We start from the raw sequence: 19,086 nt of genomic DNA, 5'->3' as shown, positions 1-19,086 counted from the left end.
TGTCATTGATATGTGCATCATTCTTGCCAGACAGAAAGCCCCCCCCCACCCACCCATGCACAACACGAGATCGAATTTCTCTCAAAGCTTTCATGCTGCACACCTTTTGTACATGGTCCAGTGGTCTTTCATCGTGGCATGGTTGTCAATGATTTCATCTAATGTTAGCAAGACAGTAAGCAGTTCACCCAGATGCTCGTACAAAGTCTAATGAAAAAGAAAAAAAAAAAAAAAGTTTCAGCAGCAGCAGCCTGATGCTACAAGGGATCTCACATCAGCACACATTTCAAGTAACGCTGCCTCAAAAATCTCATCTGACCAGCTTTTCAACCCTACTTACATAGATCAGTAGCACGGTAAAGAAACTGAAACAAATTAAACTCCACCCCCCACAGAAATAAAAAAGTGATAAAATCTGAGCAATTCCTACCTGAAAATGAACTCCTGAAGTCTCCATAATTTTAGAGGCATTCCTGTCAAAAATAAATACTATATTTTAAACAATTATTTTGCTTAAAAATTGTACATAAAATGCAAGTTCCGGCTCAAAAGTACTTCCAGTTCACCAATTTTTTTGACAGCGATATTTGGATTTCAGTGAATGCAGCAACATTACACAACGTGGATGTGAAAGCTTAACAGTCTGGTGTCTGCCTTTGTTTCAAGTTTCACGTGGGACTTGTGGGGCAGATTTTCAAGGATTTACGTGCATTGGGGGGGGTTACACGCACCAGGCCTATTTTCAAAAGGTTCGGTGGCGCACGTAAAGCCCCAGGGCTTGAAAAAAGGGGTGGGGCGGTCTGGAGCCTTCAGGTACAACGGCCATTTGCCGCTGTGCCCGGGATTGCGGGCCGGCCGTTGGCTGGCGCATGCAACCTATGCCTGCCCGGAGGCAGGCACAACTTATAAAATAAAGGTTGGGGGGGGGGTAGGTAGGGCTGGGGGGCAGAAGGAAAGCTCCCTCAGAGGCCGCTCCGATTTCGGAGCGGCCTTGGAGGGAACGGGGAAAGCCAGCAGGGCTCCCCCCAAGGGCTCGGCGCGTGCAAGGTCCACTATTATGCATCCGCTTGCGCGTGCCGACCCTGGATTTTGTAACATGTGCAAGGCTGCTCGCACATGTTATAAAATCAGGTGTACATTTGTGCGTGCCGGGTTGTGCACACAAATGTGCGCCCACACAAAGGTATTAAAATCCGGCCCTAAGTGTTTAAATCTTTTTATTACATTAATATAATCTCAGTGGCAAGTTCTTATCCACCACCCAGAAAAAACAAAAAAACAAGAGTTGAAACAGTTTAAGAACATGGAATAACCCCAGCCCCCCTCACCAAATTATCATCCTTCATTTATACTGTAGACACGAGTACCCAGCCAATTAAATCTCTTCACTCTATAGACAGGTCATTTACAATCACATCATACTATCAACTTTATGTGGTAATGACTGTAAATACATGTTCCAAACCCGTAGAAAAGAGAACATGATTTTTGACACGTCATATTTAACCGCATATTTTGCCATAATTTAAGAAAAATATAGCACTTCTTAACTGTAGGTGACTCCAACATAAGCCATTTTGCAAGATTGCTTTTTACGCTAATAGAAATACCTTTCTGCATCACAAACTTACATATCAGGTATGAAAAGGTACCCTACTCAGATTATTAAATATGGCTTCTGCATCTAAAGGTATCAGTGTCCCAGTAACAGAGAACTAAGTCCACCACTTTTCACCAAAAGCCTAGAAATCATAGGGCATGCCCAAAACTGATGACCAAAAGTTCCAGTCGCTCCCCTATACTTTGCACACAAATCCGACATTGTCAAGTGCATGCTCTTAGCTTGCTTCTGTGGATATAAAAACATAGTAAAAATTTATATTTGGTTCCTCTCAAATCCATATTGCAGTGAGTTGTTGGATTCATTTAAAACAGACATACGTTTGGGTCAGTTAAATCAATGGTCAATTCATCCCACTAGTAGTTCCTTTGAGACAGATATTCCATTAGTTTACAGTGGGGGTTTTTTCCATAAAAAAATTATAAAACCCCAAAATAGTGTGATAAGAGGAATCTTCCTGGTCAAAAAGGTCTAAAATGTTGTCTATTCTATTTTAACTCCTGCTTACTTAAGAGCTATGCAGACTCGACAGCAAGTCGTACAAAAACTTGCAAAGATCCATTAATTGGAATATTTAACGGCTATTAGAGCAAACTCTTGCCCCGTTCCAGACTCGTTGGCAAGCCTATGAATCCTGGGTTCCTGTAAGCACCAGGACAATTAGATTCCTTTTGTGATTTACAGTATGGGATATACAGTTTGGAGCCTTGATACCCTATCCATATTAGTATATTACGACAATTGACCATATGGGGGCTGTTATTGTCTTTACTTCCTTCTATCTTTATTTCTTCATCTCCTTCTTTTCAATGATGGTGAATGGTTTCCCCAGTTGCTAAGTAGTTATGCGATGGAGGGGAAGGGGAAGAGGGGGAGGAGGAGGGAGGGTACACTAATGGGAAAATTGTGGCTACCCATGTACTTTTATGATGTAACTCTTTCACGGGCCGATTCAGTAAAGTCCACGGGAGAGCGTCCCTAGCGCCTCCTTTTGACCCGGAGCGGCAGCTGTCAGCGGGTTTGACAGCCGATGCTCAATTTTGCCGGCGTCTGTTCTCAAGCCCGCTGACAGCCACGGGCTCGGAAACCGGATGCCGGCAAAATTGAGTGTCCGGTTTTCGGCCCGACAGCCGCTGGCCCATTTTAAATTTTTAACTTTTTTTTTACCCTTCGGGACCTCCGACTTAATATCGCCATGATATTAAGTCAGAGGGTGCACAGAAAAGCAGTTTTTACTGCTTTTCTGTGCACTTTCCTGGTGCCAGCAGAAACTAGTGTCTACCTTTGGGTCGGCGCTAATTTCTTAAAGTAAAATGTGCGGCTTGGCTGCACATTTTACTTACTGAATCGCGCGGGCATACCTAATAGGGCCTTCAACATGCATTTACATGTTGAGGGCGCTGTTAGGCGCCACGGGTTGGACACGCGTTTTCCTCCACTTACTGAATAAGGGGTAAGGGAAAACGCGCGTCCAAGGGCAGGTTAACAGTGTGCTCCATCAGAGCACACTGTACTGTATCGGCATGTCAGTTTGTAATTCAGTTGTACCTCTGGAGCTAATTTTGGAGCTTGTTTTATAATGTATTAGTCTTTTATGCTTCTATCTACACTTATTTGTGTTTTTCTAGGTACTGTTATATTGTTGTTGTACCATGGTTATTTCTTCAAAAAACTTAAAAAAAAAAAAAAAAAAAAAAAAGCCAATGTGTCTTGCCTGTAAATAAGCCATAAAATGTGGTTAATCCAAATGAAAAGTATCCTGCAGCTCCCAAAAACTAACCATTTGAATATCATCCCCAAAGAGATGCCACACGATCTGGAGACCCAACAAGGTCGATTTTGCAAAATCAGCCAAACTTCCCATTGAAAACACAAATTTCCTGCAATATGGAGAAACTCTATAGTTCAATTTCATTTGCATACAGATCAATCACCAAGCCTTTAAAAGTGGTCTTATTTCACTCTGCTGTATTTGCTCTGGGAGTTGTGGGGTCTAACATTTGGGGTGGGGGTGGGGTTATAAAATGTAGTATTCATTACACAATCTCCCATATGTCTAAATAAGCATGCCTCATTAACCACCTTAAATTTACCAAACGTATTCCCTCCTCTTCCCATTTCCCCATCAAATAGTCAATGCTATATGCGGCTTTTGATGCTTTCATAAGAAGAGATGACTCATCAACTATCTTATGAACATCTCGAGCTGTGAGAAATAATTGGCAGTGTTTGAAGCAATTACTCCAGAACTCTGCTGTGAGAGCGTTATCTAGAACTAGAATGATCACATCACATCTGTTCTTTTGAACCTTCATTGGCTGCTGGTAGAATTTAGAATACATTATAAAGTTCTAACAATAATGCATAAAATATTATATAGCCCAGAGAATGTTTGGCTGGGGGCTAAAATTCATTTATATTACACCCTTAGGATTTACATTTCATGAATAAAAGATTATTAAAACAGGTGCATTTAAAGGAAGTACTTGAGGGCTATTTCAGTGGCAGGTCCAGTAATACGGGACTCTATGCCAGATGAGCTTCAGCTCATAGGGGATCACAGAGCATTTAAGAGGGTACTAAAGACCTGGCTCTTTAAAGATGCATTTAATTAGTATTGTATCTGGCAGATTGCGAAAGGAGCATGTGACATGATCATGAAAGATCTTTAGAGAGATAAAAAGTTGAGACTATACCAATCTCTGATAATCAATGTCAACCTATTAATATTTGTATTATTGGATGTTTAGTTTTATATTGTAATTTTGTTTTATTATTTGTACTGTGATTTTTGGGTAAAGTAACTGTATGAGAGAAATGTAAACAGTTCAGATTTTTGATAAACTGTATTGAATTTAAGTTAAATAAATAAAAATAAAATAAGTAAAGCCATTTCAGCAGAATAAACATGTCATACCAACGAAAGGGATAAATCCCTCCAGTTTAACAGCCGGCACTTGGTTTCATCATACAGCCTCATGTGCAACCTAGTGGTATCGGTACATATACTAATAGCCAAATATCTAAGCAAATCTCTAGCCCACTTCATAAATGACTGCCCAAATAAAGTCACTATTGTGTCCTGCACTGGTAGGGCCTAGATTTATTCAGATTCAACTTAAGTCCTGTCAGTTGGCCATATTCTTAAATTTCATTAACACCTGATCAAAGGAAGTAATCATATCTGTAATATGGAGCAGAATGTCATCCACAAAGATGGCTAATTTGAATTGGCAAGTCTCCGTGGGTCAATGAGGACTCCTTTTATATTTGCGTTTTCTAAGATCTTCTTAAGGAGGAGCTCTATGGATAATATGAAAAGGGCTGGAGATAGGCTGTGGAACCAGGCAAGGATACCTGCTATTTTAAATTTGTCTGATAATGACCTATTCACCATGACTGAGGAAAGAAGTTTATGATATAGGGCCAGCATGACCTGCAAGAAATAACCAGTTATTCCAAAAGTTTAAGGTTTCCATCATAAAAAGCCAGTCTACCTTGTCAAAAGCCTTTTTGGCATGAAAACTTAGGATAAGGGAAGGGATCTGATGCCAGAGACTAGACTCCATTGAAGCCAATAACCAGCGCACATTCAAAACAGAGCTTCTCTTTTACAAAGCCCACCTGGGCTTCCCTTATCAAAACTGGTAAATGTTTTGCAAGTCTGCCATAATGTTTGTGATAAGCTTGAGATCAAAGTTTAATAGAGAAATAGGTCTATATGATCCTGGGCATTCCAGGTCTTTTCTGGACTTCAGGATGACAGTAACATGAGCCTTATTAGGAAAAAAAAAGGCTGAGACTCATTAACAAATCCTCTGCCATATGCCCAAGAGGAAGGATGATCTGGTCGCTCAGTGATTTGTAAAATTCTGCTGGAAAACCATCAGTGCCCGGAGATTTCATAAGCTGCACTTTTTAGATACCTGCTTGGATCCCCAGTGTTTGGATATGAAGGTTCTGTTTAGATACTTGGTCCTCTGTCAATCTAAGCAAGCCCACTGAAGCTAAATAGCTTCTGCTATAGGATCAGGTAACTGAGCTGAATATAACTGGCTATAATACTCAGTGAAGATCTTGCATAAGTCTGGATTAGTATGCGCTGAACTACCTGAAGTTGTTCTCATTGTTGGTATAACAAGTGCTTCCCCACCCTTTCATAAGATTTGCCAACAGTTTCCTTGCTTTGTTGCCATAATAAAAAGTATTTGTACCTATGGTACATCAGGCCTTTTTTTGTTGCTCTCTGATGTAATAGCGTGTTAAGAGCAGTTTCAGTTTACAAAAACATAGCTTTATTAGTATTACAAGGATTCTGCTCTTATGTTATTTTGGCTCTTTGCATTTGATGCTCCAAATTTAATATATCTGCTGATGGCCTTCTGCTTAGTTGCTACAAAAGAGAACTCCCTTTTGTGGTTTCCCAGAAGAGTACCGGGTGATCCCTGTGCCCTCCATTTGCTTCCAAAAATAACTCCTATTTCCTTAAATATTCCCTGAAACCCAAGTCATTATAGAGGTAAATAGGGGATCTCCACGTTTTTTGAAAATCTAAAGGGCAAAAACCTGCCACATCCACCCATACCATAGAATGATCCAAGAGGGCTGAAGTCAAAATTTCTACACCGCTCACTTGAGAGAAAACAACACTATTGATTAACAAGTAATCTAGCCATGAGACATTAGTACATTCGAGACATAGGATGTAATATTTTCCAAACATCCCCAAGATCTAAATTCTGACACAAATAGGGGATACCCAATAGCTTCTACTCCTGGAGTCTTTTTATCCAAAACGGGACTGGGTAAAACAGTTGAAATTACCTCCTATGAATAGGTTGCCTGCGCATGATCTGCCAGAATTTTATATATTTTGGTTAATTAAAAAAAAAAAAAAAGGCATAATCATAGCATTTGGGGCATACAAGTTGCATACCACTATAGATCGCCTACACAGTGTACCCACCACTACGATATAGCTCCCCGCCGGATCTTCTACAATTCTACTTACATGAAAAGGAATGCTCCTCCCCACCAATATTGATACTCCTGCTTTCCATGACCCTGATTGGGAAGAATAAACTTCTCCCATCCATTGTTTGAGTTTTAGATGCTCCACTTTCATTAAGTGTTTCCTGTAACATTGTAATGTCTGCCTTTGCTCTTTGTAAGGCTTGAAGAATTTTCTCTCTTAACTGATCCAATACCTGCCACATTCCAGGTGATATATTTTATTATTTATTCACAAATGATTATAAATAAAACTAACCTATAGATATTGTACAAGAAATTCAACGCATCCCAGATGCCCCAGCTTAGGTTCAGTCTGCTTATGATCCATTGACTCAGCATTTGCCACTTGGTTAGACTGCACTAAAACCTGTCGTAATACACATTGGGAAGGACGGTAATCAAATAAATACAGAATTCCCCAAAAATACTTCCACAAAAATCAACCCTAGTCCTCCCCTTCCCAATTGCCACACATTTCCAACAAATCACCCCTTCTCCTAAGAGTATTGGAGGCCTTTTTATGTGAGATGGGAATCCCACTCCCAAATGAAATCACAGCCACCTCTCCTGGCAAGGACCACATAGTACTTTGTTTTTGTCAGTACCTATCTGGTGAAATCTGTGATGTTCTCTTTTTATAGTTGAAACATTTCTAGATCACTGGCAAGAGATTCCAACTTCAGCAGAAGCAGATCTTGGAATCAGTTAATTAACAAGAAAAAAAAAAAGAAAGAAAGAAAAGACACTTGAAGGATTCATTAGCTCCTGTTTTACTGCACACCTCTGGAGATATCTTGCTCCATTCTTGAGATTTCAGCTGTCAATCATGGTCAGATACTCTTGAGAATCACAGCCACCTCCTATTTGCCAGGTCCAAATAGGTACTGACCAAACAAAATACCATCTGGTGAAATCTACTGTTCTCTTATTTTTGCAAAAGATTCCAACTTCAACAGATGCAGATATCGGAAGCAATTAACTAGCAAGAAAAAAGGGAAAACAAGAACATTTTGCAAGGATTCATGAGCTCTATGGGGTAGATTTTCAAACGAGCGCGAACAGCCTACTTTTGTTTGCGCTCCAGGCGCAAACAAAAGTACGCTGGATTTTAGTAGATACGCGCATAGTCGCGCGTATCGGCTAAAATCCTGGATCGGCGCGCGCAAGGCTATCGATTTCGTATAGCCTGCGCGCGCCGAGCCGCGCAGCCTACCCCCGTTCCCTCCTAGGCCGCTCCGAAATCGGAGCGGCCTAGAAGGGAACTTTCCTTTGCCCTCCCCTCACCTTCCCCTCCCTTCCCCTACCTAACCCACCCGCCCGGCCCTGTCTAAACCCCGATCCTACCTTTGTCGGGGGATTTACGCCTCCCAGAGGGAGGCGTAAATCCCCGCGCGCGAGCGGGACCCCTGCGCGCCGGGCCGCGACCTGGGGGCGGGTACGGAGGGCGAGGCCACGCCCCCGGACCGCCCCGGGGCGTAGCCACGCCCCCGTACCCGCCCCCAAAACGCTGCCGGCACGCCCCCGAAACGCCGCGCAATCCGGCCCCGCCCCCCGACACGCCTCCCGACACGCCCACTCCGAAAACCCCGGGACTTACGCGAGTCCCGGGGCTCTGCGCGCGCCGGGAGGCCTATGTAAAATAGGCTTCCCGGCGCGCAGGGCCCTGCTCGCCTAAATCCGCCCGGTTTTGGGCGGATTTAGGCGAGCAGGGCTCTGAAAATCTACCCCTTATTGAACAATATACATCTGTGAAACATCTTGCTCTATTCTTAAGAATCCAGCTGTCAATCATGGTCAGATACCCTTGAGGAAAATAAATTTATAAATACCTGAGCGTTAGCAACCAATTCATAGCCTGGGCTGAATTACCATGAGGGAAAAAAAAAAAAACTTTCAATTTTGCAGGGTACTGTAAATAAAACCGCAAGTTCAGCTCAGTCAATCTGGCACACACTGGAGAGAAGGCCTTGTGTTTTGCAGAAACCGCAGCTGAGTAATCTGGAGGTGTGTCAATTTTTCTCACTATAGTTGCAGGATTTCAGTTTTGTGGGCTGAATTCAACAATTTGAATATTACAGGACACAGTTTATTTCTAACTACCATTCCTTTCCCTAGATGATGTGCACATTCTATTTTAAGGGGTCCATGGCGATCACTCAATGCAAGAGTCTGCATATTACTAGGCCATACCGTCTCATTTACTGCTAAAGAAAAATTAGAGAAATTACTCATTTAGAAAAATGTTTAATGGGATGGGGGACTGAGCTTCTACTCACAAAACTTTTCCTTGCTCTAACGTCATCCTGATTTATCATACGTTTTAAATTCTGATGAACCATTTAAACCCTTTGGCACATATAGGAGCAGAATCCATTGCAAACTAAACTATTTTTATTCAAAATGCACTGATCAGAAAAGATGAACGAACAAAAATTCTGCTCCGGCACGCGGACTGGTGCTAAGAGAAGTTGGTTTCCTGGTCAAGCTAACTAGCTAGAGCAGCGGCATTCATCTCATGGCTCAAGACCACAAACAGAGAAACATGATCACCTTGGCTCTCCTAGCCAAAAAAAAAAAAGTGACAAAATGTCACTTACCACACACAGTTTTCAAAGGCATTTTGCTTTCCCACAGTAAAACAGTCCTTTACATGGGAAAAAAGTGGGGGGTTTTTTTGGTTTGTTTTTTTTTTTTAATTATCCACCATGTGTGTAGGGTCAATAAACATATAATTTTACCAAAAATGAGATGAAAGGAGGAGGAAGTGACGTCATCGGTGAGATGGCAGCTTGAAACGAGGGCTCCTCCTAATGCCGGGCGAGTTCCTTTAAATTTTCGCATTTTCTGCTGCTCGCTCATTGTGCTTTGCAGCGCACCAGCTACCTGAAATCAGCCGGATGCCGTTGCCCAAGAAATCAGTGGATTTCAAAAAGTTTTCATACCGTCAAAAAGGACAATCCCCTGAGCCCGCTACTTCCAAGATGGCGACCGCGGGCGCTGACGCCGATGGCGAGCACGAACCCGAGGAGGAAAGCTTGGAGATGGCGCAGGAGGAAGCGGTTCCTACTCGGGCGGAATTTCGCTCGTGGTTCTGCGAGTTACGGAGTGATATCAAAAACTATAAACGGGACATCATGGTTGCGATACAGGACATGAAGGAGGAAATGGGGGATATTGGACGGCGAATTGATGCCGTGGCAAACCAAGTTGATTCCCATGAGGAGGATTTGAAGTCTATAGGTAAAGAGGTGCAGGGGCTGCAAAATACGTATGATGATCTAACCCTTAAAATTGAAGATCTAGAAAATAGATCAAGGCGCAATAATCTACGCTTTCGTGGGATTCCGGAATCTAGAGACAAAGAGAACTGTACCGAAGTCATACAACAAATTTGCTCTTCCTTGCTTGCAGATAACACTTCTGGTGCCGGGGAGACTGAGCCGGTCAAAATTGATAGGGCGCATAGAGCGTTGGGGCAGCGCTCACAGCCTAACGGCAGGGACATTATTGTGTGCTTCCACAACTTTGTGGACAAGGAGAAGATATATAATTTGGCAAGGAACAGCACAGCATTGAAATGGAATGGCGCCTCGATTAACATCTATGCGGATCTCGCCGCTAGTACGCTACGCAAGAGGCAGGAGTTGCGATCCGTGACAGCCTTACTCAGACGCGATGAGCTACGCTACAGGTGGCTGTATCCGTTCGGCCTCCAGTTTACCAAGGAGGGATCTACGTTTCGTATTCGAAATATGGCGGATGCTGCAAAAATACTGACTGATGCTGGTTACCCGGACCAGGATATCAGGAATTCGACTCCCAAACCGGAGGTGCGGAAACCAGATAGACCTTGATGGCAACGTGTGACGCGAGGAGGTCGTCGGCTTACCAGGAACTCACCTAGTCCATCGAGCCTTGTGGATAATACTTGACTGAGCGGCTATACGCCAATGATTCCTTTCACTATGGCACGCAGCTGCACTTGGGAGCAGAAAGCGTGCTCAGTTTCATTATCGTGACAAGTTCAGTTTAAATCAGGGTTAGCTTATTTGGTTGTTCTTGACGTTGTTTATATTTGTAGATTTTTGAGAATATGCGAGTTAATTCTACAGCTTTGGGGGGACTCGCTTTGGCATGGGATGTGGGAGAGCCCACGTTGATTTCCTCCTAAGCACAATTACCGATCTCTTCCCGGGGATATCGGTATGGAGGGGCAGGGGAGGGAGGGGGAGGGGGACGGGATTTGGGGGGGGGTTCTATACACTGCAGTACCTATATTCTTTATATTACATCTTTTTTGTCTTTTTGTGGGAGTGGTTTCGCTGTCTACTAATCCTTTATTTCTTAAAGATGGGCCCCATGATGCAATGGGGGGGCGTTAGCAGCTGTTATTTGCGCTTTCCGGGGGTGGCTTCGCTTTGTTGGTGGCTAAGTTACGGGGATAGGATTTTTATATCATGGCTGCTTTAAAAATTGTCTCCTTAAATGTAAAAGGTCTAAATTCGCCTTACAAACGTAAAGCTTTGTTTAACGAGTTGACCAGACAGAATGCGACTATCGCTCTCATCCAGGAATCTCATTTAAAGCCTGGCCATCTAAAGTATATGAGGTCCCCACAATATCCCGTACAGTATTGGTCCGGGGCCTCTCGAGGATCCAAATATGCAGGGGTGGGCATTCTATTTAGAAGAGACTTGGTGTTTGCTGAGGTTCACTGTGAAAGAGCCTTGGATGGTAGATATGTATTGGTTGTCATAGATGTAGCTGGCCATAAATATAGCGTGGCTTCCGTATACGCCCCCAATCAGGATCAAGCAGCGTTCTTCCAGCGACTAAATACGATCTTTAAAAGTGTGGTGGTGGGTCCACTTGTAATGGGAGGAGATTTTAACATAACCCTTAACCCAGCACTGGATAATTCAAGGGGACTGGCGGCCTCCTCAAGGCGAGGCCGGATAGCCTTGAAACAGCTAATGGGGGACTTTAATATAGTTGATGTATGGCGAGTGAGATATCCCACTTCTAGAAATTTTAGCTATTTCTCTCGGCCACATAATACCTATTCCCGTATTGATATGCTTCTGGTGGATAAGGGGCTCCTAAATACTGTTACGTCCACGGATATATATCCCATTACGTGGTCGGACCACAGCCCAATATGGGCTTCCTTGGATCTGCAGGCTACCGACCGCGGGCAATTGTATTGGAAACTTAATGACTCCCTTCTGGAGGATAAGGAGTTTGTGCAACAGATGGAACAAGTCCTTACTAATTATATTACCGAAAATGATACAGGTGATACGCCACAATCTATGGTATGGGACGGCCTAAAGGTGGTGGCTAGAGGTCACCTGATTTCGAGAGCTGCATTTATTAAAAAACGACGCAGTTACGAGAGGGATAAGATACTGGCTCAGGTGACGCAGGCGGAAGCGGTACATAAACTAAACCCCTCGCAGCAAAATTGGAAAAAGTTATCAGCAGGGAGGGAAGCACTCGCTAATCTAGATGCGCACGCTATTGCCTTTCAGCTAGAGCTCTTAAAGCAAAAATTTTTTGAAGGAGGGGATAAGGCTGGGAAGCTTTTGGCGCAGAAACTGAGACAGCGACAAACTCAAAATAATATTACCAAAATTAAAGATAGCCAGGGACACATTTTGACGGTCAGTAAGGATATTCGACAGAGATTTATTGACTTTTATTCCACTTTATATAGTAGAGACCGGTCTATAGAAGATGACAACATTGATCAGTTTCTACAGGGTTTAGCTATCCCCGAATTACCTGCAACTCACTGTGCACATTTAGAGAAAGAAATTACTACGCTGGAGGTGACACAGGCTATTAAACAATTAAAAGTAGGGAAATCTCCAGGTCTGGATGGCTATACAGCTAAATTTTATAAAACCTTCTGCACTCAGCTGGTGGGCCCGCTCACTGCAATGTTTAATGCTTTACGTGAAGGGGATGTGATTTCCTCGCACACTAACACTGCGGGTATCACTATTTTGGTGAAGCCGGGACGGGATCCTGCGGTGTGCGGTTCGTACCGCCCGATTTCTCTGATTAATTTAGACCTAAAGATCTTGGCCAAAATTCTAGCGGATAGATTAAAGGGAGTGGTAGGTGACTTAGTGCATCCAGATCAGTCTGGTTTTATTCCAGGCAGAATGGCATCAGATAATGTGAGAAAGGCGGTGGACTTTATGTGGTGGGCTGCGCAACATCAAGATCCAGCCTTATTACTGACTATCGATGCGGAAAAGGCGTTTGATCTGGTGCACTGGTCCTATTTAAGTTATTAGAAAGGATGAAGTTTGGGCCTTTCTATAGACAATGGATTGCGAACCTATACGATTCACCCAAGGCATGTCTAAAAGTAAATGGGGGTTATACGGATACGTTCCTCGTACAAAGAGGAACGCGTCAAGGGTGCCCGCTTTCCCCTCTACTCTTTGCTCTGTTTTTGGAACCTCTGGCTATAGCAATTAGGGCCAATCCCAACATATTTGGTATTGATATCGCTGGCGTGTCGTCCAAAATGGCGTTATTTGCTGACGATATCTTGTTCACCATCTCACATCCTGTCCAATCGCTGCCTGAGGTTATCACTGAGATTTCACGTTTTAGTCCAATTTCAGGGTTTCGCATCAATTGGGATAAATCAGAGATTCTCAACCTCACAGTCCCTCTTGATCAGGCTAATCATCTCCGTAGTGCTTATGCTTTTAAATGGCCACCTAACAAGATTAAATATCTGGGGATATATTTGGGACCACTGGGGGAATTATTTCATTTAAATTACACACCCTTGTTGACTAAAATATACAAGGAAATGGAGGAATGGGATAGGTATCATATCTCATGGCTCGGGAGGATAGCAGTGGTAAAAATGAACGTGCTTCCACGCCTTTTGTATCTATTTCAAACCTTGCCTCTATTACTTTCCCGAAAACAAATAACCAAATGGCAAATCAGACTGCAGAAATATATTTGGCAGGGTCGACAGCCCCGAGTTTCCAAGACTATTTTGTATAGATCCAAAGGGCAGGGAGGGTTGGGAGTACCAAATCTACTGTGGTATTATGCATCTGCTCAATTACGGGGCATATTGGACTGGCATAAAACACCTGTGACGAAGCCTTGGGTAAAATTAGAACAAGCCATGGTGGGGTGTATGCCCTTGACAGCCCTGCCTTGGCAACCTGCCAACACATGGCTTCCTTTAAGGCTCCGGCCCTTACCCCTGCAGACTACTTTATCAATCTGGGATCACTGGCGGTCTCACTTGCTGGGAGCCAGGCGGTACTCCATATTGACTCATCTTTTTTTCCACTCGGATTTTAAACCGGGTTTAGGGACCGGAGCTTATACCACGTGGAAAGCTAAACAAATTTTTCACATAGCCAATGTTTGGGGTTCTCAGAAGCTTCTACCATTTCAGGAATTTTGTAGTAGATATGATCTTCCCCATAGTGAATATTTTCACTTTCTACAAATCAGGCACTTTTTGGGTTCTCCGGGGATAAGAGGGGATTTGCAGAAGGGAGTCTCTTTTTTTGAAGGACTCTGTCGGGGAGCCAACAAGGTACAAAGAGCAGTCTCTCGGTTGTATGGGTTTTTCAACTGATTTAACCCACAAACCTCACTTTATTCAATCCTGGGAGATCGATTTAGGTATGACGGGAGACATGGATGCTTGGAAATCAATTTATTTAAGCATGGGCAGAGGGCTCATAGCCTCCCATTTGATGGAAAATTGCTACAAATTACTATATAGATGGCACAGAAGTCCTTCGCAACTCCACAAAATATATCCGGGTAAATCTGAGTCCTGTTGGAAAGGTTGCCAGCAGGTTGGAACGTTTCTCCACATGTGGTGGTTGTGCCCCTATATTCAATGCTTTTGGCAAGGGGTTTATGGCTGGATAACAGAAATGTGTCATGAGGGCGGAAACTCTACTGTTGGTAGGGCTCTGCTTTATGTTAGTCAGGATCTACAACCAATCTCACCTAGAGGGTTAGATTATTTTATTTTGGTGGCAGCCCGTTGTGTAGTGGCTAAATATTGGGGCTCGATACAAGTTCCCACCTTACATGAGGTTCAGATGAAGGTATCCATGGTGTATAAACTCAGCAAAATTACCGCTTGCAAGAATAAATCTCTCTTAGCATTTCACAGGAGATGGGAACCATATGTTTTATGGATGGGTAAGGCACAGTTATAAAACAGGAGTTGCCCCTTGGAGGTAGCCGCCGGCAGGGAGGAGGTAGATGTGTGGACGCCATAGGTTGTACTTAGTAGGATTGCATTTGACATTTTCCAATGCCACCAGGTCCCACAACTGTCAGGTCTGTAGTGGGGGGGGCGGGGTGGGGGGGGTGGGTACGGGTTGGGAAATTGTGAATAATGGAAAATCAGGGTGTATTGTATTAGAACTGCTAAGATTATTTGGACACTGTACTGTTTCAGTTGATTTATTCTATGTTCATTCTCTGCAGTTGTTTTCTGCCATGTTGACTATGTTCATTACACTCAATAAAAATTTTTCAATATAAAAAAAAAAAAAAAATGAGATGAAAGAAGGCGTTACCTCCATACAAACAGGGGATACAACAATGTTCAGCACTTTTTCTTAAGCAATGTTAAAAGGCAAAGGTTTCCCTTAGAAAATTGGTGCAAAGTGCATGAGTAGAAAACATCTAGACTTTGCACGTCTGTGAGCAGTTTGAAAATTACCAAGAAATTCTATTTTGGGGTAGCCGGGTTGTCACAAAGCAGTATTACTGAAAAGGAGTAGTGTGAATCTTTTCTATATCCATCCTCAGGTTAAAAAAAGAATTCAACAGGGGGTGGGTGAGGAGTTTCAAGTGAGAAACAGGAGGTAAGGTATTGGCCTTTTTGTGAATTAAAAATACCAGAATAAAATATACATTTAATACTTCCACACATACATACTATAATACACAATGAACTGTGTTTAACTTATGTTACATGTATATACTGCCTACCTTGAAGGAAATTCAACTCATAAAACAATAAAAATACAAGTACTTGGTAATTTCAGCAATATTGAATTTTATATACCAGACATCTTCTATTGCTTTATATGATATCCTGTGCTAATTTTTTTTAAATAAAGAATTGTTGATTAGAAAGACTACTACACTAGAATGTAGGTCTTCCTGCTGAACTGGGTCACTGAGCAATAAAGGTCAACCCTTGCTGCTCTGGACATCAAAACAGGAAGCAGCAAAGGTCAGGAACTCCTTAATCAAAATGGTCGGAAACTAAAGCTGAATGTCCAATCTCATCCTGAAGAGATAGTAGCCTAAAACCCTAAAGATGGGTTTTAGAAAATCTTGGAAAACTACACAGTATGCCATAATTCTAAACAAGGAAACCGGTTAACCCCATTTTGAGGACCCAACCCAAGGCTCTCTATTGACCAGATATGAGAAAACAAAATGAGGATATAAAATGATAGTCTAATTGAGAGAACAAAATAAACAATCTGAAATTTTTTACCTGATACCAAATACAGCCTTCTCCAGGCCAGTATGATTACAAAAATTAAACCCTGAATGGCATAGGTATCAAAAGCATTTTATTTTTTTGTTTAGCGACTGGAATAATCAGTTTAAAACTCAGCAATCTAGGAGCCATCTTGCTCTTGGAAAAAACTGGATTATCTGCAAGTTGCAAGAGGTTAACTGTTATGTTACTCCAATAAAAATTAAGATGTTATATGTCCATTTTTGGGACCACATAGGCCCGCAGTGGAACCCCAAATCAAGCTAGAGGATATTAGCAAAATTATGCATGAGATATTGCCATGCATTACTTCTACTGTATGCAGATCTATTTTCTGTGGATATCCTGAAAACCAGACTGACTAGGAGTACTTCAGGATTGGGCAAGAGGGAGGGGAGAGGGTTTTTAGCCTCATGGCAGCAGCAAATGTTCTGATGCACCCCAGTTTAAGAAGTCAGCCCATGCCCCTGCCTCATGCAATCAATAAAAAGAAATATCAGAATAAAAAGCTAGAAGACCCTTCTCAACTTTTGTTACCTGTTGCTGGTGTAAAGAGAAGCCAACTGATGGACTACATTCATCACCACTTCGTAACATCGTGTCACAAAACAGGAAAGTTCCTGCAATAAAAAAAGAAAAGATTGTGAAAAGTATAAGAAACTGGAGGCGTACAGTTAAGGCATAATAGCTCAAGAGAGTTCCCATAGCCTTCTCTGTAAATATTGTTTATTTCAGTTTCTGAGACTCAAGCACGAAACAATCATTTATTTATGTTGAAGCAATTCTGTTTTCTGGATGCTGACAGCAAAAGCACAGCGGAAAAGTTTGAAATTATCATCCATAGGGCTTCTGATTTTAGGTTTTATCCAATAAACATCTAGGCAAAAAAATAAACTAGGTGCTTAGTGGCCAAACCCTGGAAAAGCACCACCTCTCCTAGTACTCTTTCACTCCGCTCCTTGCTGCCTTGGTCCTCACTCTGTTTCTGACTCCTCAGATGCACCAATGTATGTATTTGATTCAAAAGGAAAAGGTACTCAGCAACAGCACCAATGCCATGAAATAACAGATAAACATTTTTTGTATTCTAAAAGAACATCCAGTTAGCTGAAAAATAAATACACAGAATAGAAGCCCTAATTATTAATCCAGTTCCATTGAGAATTTATTTCATTTGAAGTGTTTTTGAGATGGAGGAATACACAAACAAGTTTGGTATTTGTAATTAATAATAGTATATCAAATAAGAGCATAAGCAATGTAAGTCATGAGCATCTGAATTTCAGCATAAAGCAGGCACATTGCCTGATGCTCTACAAAAAAACATTACCTACATACTTCAAAGTTACCCTGAATGAAACCAAACTTCCATTATCAAGGAATGAGTAGCAGTTATCACAAAAATCTTTCAAAAATACTCACAAACCACATCAAAAAGTCTGGGAGAAGAGAAGGAGAATCCGTCCACACAAAATGGATCTTATTCCCTTAAGGTGGGCTGTCCCTATGTTTCATTCTCACTGTTCTCTACATCGCAGGGAAATGTCATTCTCCAGTCTGCCAGTGCTGGCAGAATGTGGAGGTTTGTCAATCCATGAGCTCGGACCTTGGAAACATAACCCATGCTAAAAAGCTACACCCCATGAAGGGTTCAGCCTTGCAAGAGACTTCCCTTCCAACCCTCAGCCAGTGACAGTTATCATGATGACCCTGAACAATATTTCTCCACCTAGTGAGTTCCTTTTTCATATATGGTGCCATAAGCTATTTCATAGGTAGATCTGGCATTAGCAATCCGCTATTGGCTTTTAATGCAAGCTCTACCTATGACATACCTCAAATTATGGTACCATCTACGAGAAAGGCGCTTCACTAGGTGGGGAAATGTTCTTCCATGCATGAATCATTCTATTTAAGTTTCCTAAAGCTTTATCAGGCTATGCCAGTTCTTTCAGAGAAGCACCAGAGCAGCTTTTTCCAGTCAGCCAGCAGGGCCAGAGGCAAGACAGATCTTGTAGACATGTGGGGGATTTCACTTTGAAAGCCCCATGCCTGCCTTATGATGCCAACTTTGCATCTCGTATAAAGTGGGTACAAACTCCATACATACTGAAATACCTGCAATGCTGCCAGTTGCCAAATTTTCAAAGGAAGTCTCTTTGAAAATTTGCTTACAGGCACTGCATAAAATAAGAAATGCCCCTTCAATGCTGAATTAGCAAACTCTTAATTCTCCTAGAATACATTTGTCTGGATATAACCTAGTTTCCTAGTGGACTGGATTTTTTTTTTTTTAATTTTCCAAAATCCTGACCCTCGGCAATAAAATAAATGAAGTTCAAGTTAAATGCTCAATAGCAAACCTGAATCAGAGGCCGCTAAGAGCCCTCCATTAATAGAATGAATGGAAAGCAAAACAAATCACATAGAAATAAGAATATAAAAGCAGTCAACGGATCAAACATGCTGACAGTTGTTCTACTACTACAGCAGGAGTAAGGAGCTCCAGTCCTCGAGTGCCACAAGCCAGTCTGTTTTAAAGATAGCCACACTGAATATTCACAAGATGTATTTGCATGCACTGCCTCTCATGGTGGATATCCTGAAAGCCTGACTGAATTGCGACACTCGAGGACCAGAGTGTCTCAAGTGTCCCTGTACTAGTGTCTCAACCAAGCAATCAGAGGAAGCAAAACATTTTTACCTGTAAGAAAGACACAAATCTTCCCATTTGTACTTGGGAATCACCTTCCACCATGCTGGATTCAGCTGCTGGATAAGGCAAAAAGGAACACACAAAATAAAAAAAAAAAGAAAGCTACAGCAAGTGTGCAGCCCATTACTATTATCATTTACACTCCAGATCAAACCCAAAAATAAACAAAGTTACTGCTGTAGTTTGGGGGGTGTAGGAGAG

At 42.2% G+C, this 19,086-nt stretch overlaps 1 protein-coding gene across 4 annotated transcripts in view; it reads right to left on the bottom strand.

The window, feature by feature from the left end:
• WASHC4 (WASH complex subunit 4) overlaps window positions 1–19,086 on the bottom strand; it is a 158,785-nt gene that overhangs the window by 118,200 nt on the left and 21,499 nt on the right. For 3 of the 4 annotated variants that reach the window (XM_029601529.1, XM_029601532.1, XM_029601531.1), the window contains 4 exons: window positions 18,874–18,941; window positions 16,707–16,789; window positions 431–473; window positions 104–207 (listed from right to left, as the gene is read on the bottom strand). In XM_029601529.1, the coding sequence (XP_029457389.1) occupies window positions 104–207; window positions 431–473; window positions 16,707–16,789; window positions 18,874–18,941 (298 nt within the window). The remainder of the gene's footprint in view (window positions 1–103; window positions 208–430; window positions 474–16,706; window positions 16,790–18,873; window positions 18,942–19,086) is intronic. The other variant, XM_029601530.1, reaches the window with a different exon arrangement.

The sequence above is a fragment of the Rhinatrema bivittatum genome, chromosome 4 (assembly GCF_901001135.1).
Source record: "Rhinatrema bivittatum chromosome 4, aRhiBiv1.1, whole genome shotgun sequence".
In the NCBI taxonomy this organism is placed as follows: domain Eukaryota; kingdom Metazoa; phylum Chordata; class Amphibia; order Gymnophiona; family Rhinatrematidae; genus Rhinatrema; species Rhinatrema bivittatum.
The sequence above is the reverse complement of the archived record's forward strand: the minus strand, read 5'-3'. Positions and strand labels throughout refer to the sequence as shown.